At 32.9% G+C, this 1,928-nt stretch overlaps 2 protein-coding genes across 2 annotated transcripts; one reads left to right on the top strand and one right to left on the bottom strand.

Annotated features, from left to right (window-relative positions):
* The first annotated feature begins 13 nt into the window (after positions 1-13).
* Positions 14-1,068, top strand: LOC108766671 (putative nuclease HARBI1). Its single transcript, XM_018516133.1, has 2 exons — positions 14-364; positions 574-1,068. Exons 1-2 carry the CDS (start codon positions 224-226, stop codon positions 1,066-1,068), a joined length of 636 nt encoding a protein of 211 aa, XP_018371635.1. The 5' UTR covers positions 14-223.
* A 231-nt stretch (positions 1,069-1,299) lies between these two features.
* Positions 1,300-1,923, bottom strand: LOC108766592 (uncharacterized; the record flags this gene model as incomplete). Its single annotated transcript, XM_018516017.1, has 2 exons — positions 1,300-1,724; positions 1,812-1,923. Coding segments are annotated over 2 exons (504 nt in total), but the record flags the coding sequence as incomplete, so codon positions are not given.
* Positions 1,924-1,928: the final 5 nt, after the last annotated feature.

The following is a 1,928-nucleotide window of genomic DNA, read 5'->3' as shown; positions in this document are numbered from 1 at the left end:
GAATACTGTTTTTCAAATAAAAGTTTTTCATATACATGCCCAGCCTTGTACATTTATTATTTATCGCATCTTTTACATACTTATCTTCCAGATTGTTAGTGGCGATATTCAAGGAGTCAGTCAGGCATCAGTGTCGCGTATTGTTACAAGAGTGTCAAAAATTATAGCTTCACATTTAGGGCAGTACATCACGTTCTCCACACAAGAGCGCCGAAGACAATATATGAATCAATTTTACGAGATAGCCAATTTTCCTTCTGTAATAGGATGTATTGACTGTACACACATACGCATTGCTAATCCTGGAGAACACAATGGAGAAATATTTCGGAACCGAAAAGGATGGTTCTCTTTCAATGTACAGGTATATTTTTCAATTTACGTATTTATAATAGTTTGCATAAGAATACGAAAATAATAGGCTTGTCTTTTTTAACTTCTTGCACTGTTTATTTTGTCTCTTTTTTTTCCAACGTGGAAAGAAAAAGACAAAAAGATGAATTGTCTGTGTATAATAAGTCTGGAAAAAGAAACAGACTTAATGAACCACTTGAGACTTATTTGCCGTTATAGGTTGTGTCTGGACCAAATCGAGAAATCCTAGATATAGTTGTGAGACATCCTGGTTCTGCACATGATGCCTTGATATTTGATCGAAGTGGTGTGCGATGTCGTTTTGAATTAGGACATCTCGATGGTATTTTATTAGGAGACAGCAGATATGCGTGCCGCAGATATTTACTCACTCCTGTATTAAGGCCTCAAAGTGATGCAGAACTCAGATACAACACTGCACATAAGCGGACCAGAGTCACTATTGAACAACTGTTCGGAATGTGGAAGCGCCGCTTTCCATGTTTATATTACAGTTTAAGAACTAAACTAAGCACATCCGTTGCAATTATATGTGCGACTGCTGTTTTACATAATATATGTATTCAACATAAACTTGATGAAATTCCAGAACAGGACGTATACGACGATGTATTTGAGGCTATTTACAATCATGAAGAAGATGGTATTGGACTTGCTCATAGAACTGCCTTTATAACAAGACATTTTTCATAGAAAATATTGCTAAGAAATAAATCTTTTCGTAAATATATTGAGTAACTTAATTTTATTAATATCAATCATTTTATAAAAGTAAACAATTTTGTTATTGTTCCAAAACATGCAAATAAAATTAATAAATTTTTTGAACATATTTAAGTGATAAAGGAACTCATACCATATACTCAATCTACTTATTAGACTTAATAATATAATTTAAATCATTTAGTACACATAACTCTTTGGTAACATATGAAAGCTTAATTAAATATCACAAGATTACTCTGTAATCACAGTTCCCTCAGATTGCAGTTGGACTGTCTCTTCTGTTAAGGAAAGTTTCAGCAATGTAATTTTCAATTCAGCATCTGCAACCTTCAATTTTATAGCATACAGTTCCCGTTGCTGTTCAATACCTTCACGAAGTTTTATCAACCGTAACTCTTTTTCGTCACGTATATTTTTAAGTTCATTGCCTACATCAGGCTGAAAAGCTACTTTAGAATTGTTGACGTTTCTGCTTATATTTACTATATCATTTGAATTAGATTTTATTATCTTCGTGTTGATGAGTTTTGAAGTATCAAATTTTTTAGGCACATCAGGCACGGCATCATCCTCATCATCACTTATAATTATTTGCCTTTTCCCTGAATCACTTTTTATATTATCTAAAAACAAAAAACAAGAAAATTACTCAAAATATTGGTTCAAGTAAAGAAAAATATCTATTAAATCTTTATAATGAACATACATACATTCTTTTTCGAATTCAGCGGTACTGTCATATGGATACCATACTTCAAGATCCAAGTTTGGAGTTGCGGCATCCATAGCATCCATGACTGGATCATTAGGTATCGTTACTGGACAAC

The sequence above is a fragment of the Trachymyrmex cornetzi genome, unplaced genomic scaffold (assembly GCF_001594075.2).
Source record: "Trachymyrmex cornetzi isolate Tcor2-1 unplaced genomic scaffold, Tcor1.1 C3933810, whole genome shotgun sequence".
NCBI lineage: Eukaryota > Metazoa > Arthropoda > Insecta > Hymenoptera > Formicidae > Trachymyrmex > Trachymyrmex cornetzi.
The sequence above is the reverse complement of the archived record's forward strand: the minus strand, read 5'-3'. Positions and strand labels throughout refer to the sequence as shown.

Bases quoted from the DNA above. Each gene is read 5' to 3' on its own strand.
- LOC108766671 (XM_018516133.1), top strand. From the start codon at position 224: ATGAATCAATTTTACGAGATAGCCAATTTTCCTTCTGTAATAGGATGT. The intron at 365-573 runs GTATATTTTTCA...TTGCCGTTATAG, and splicing joins GGTTCTCTTTCAATGTACAG to GTTGTGTCTGGACCAAATCG.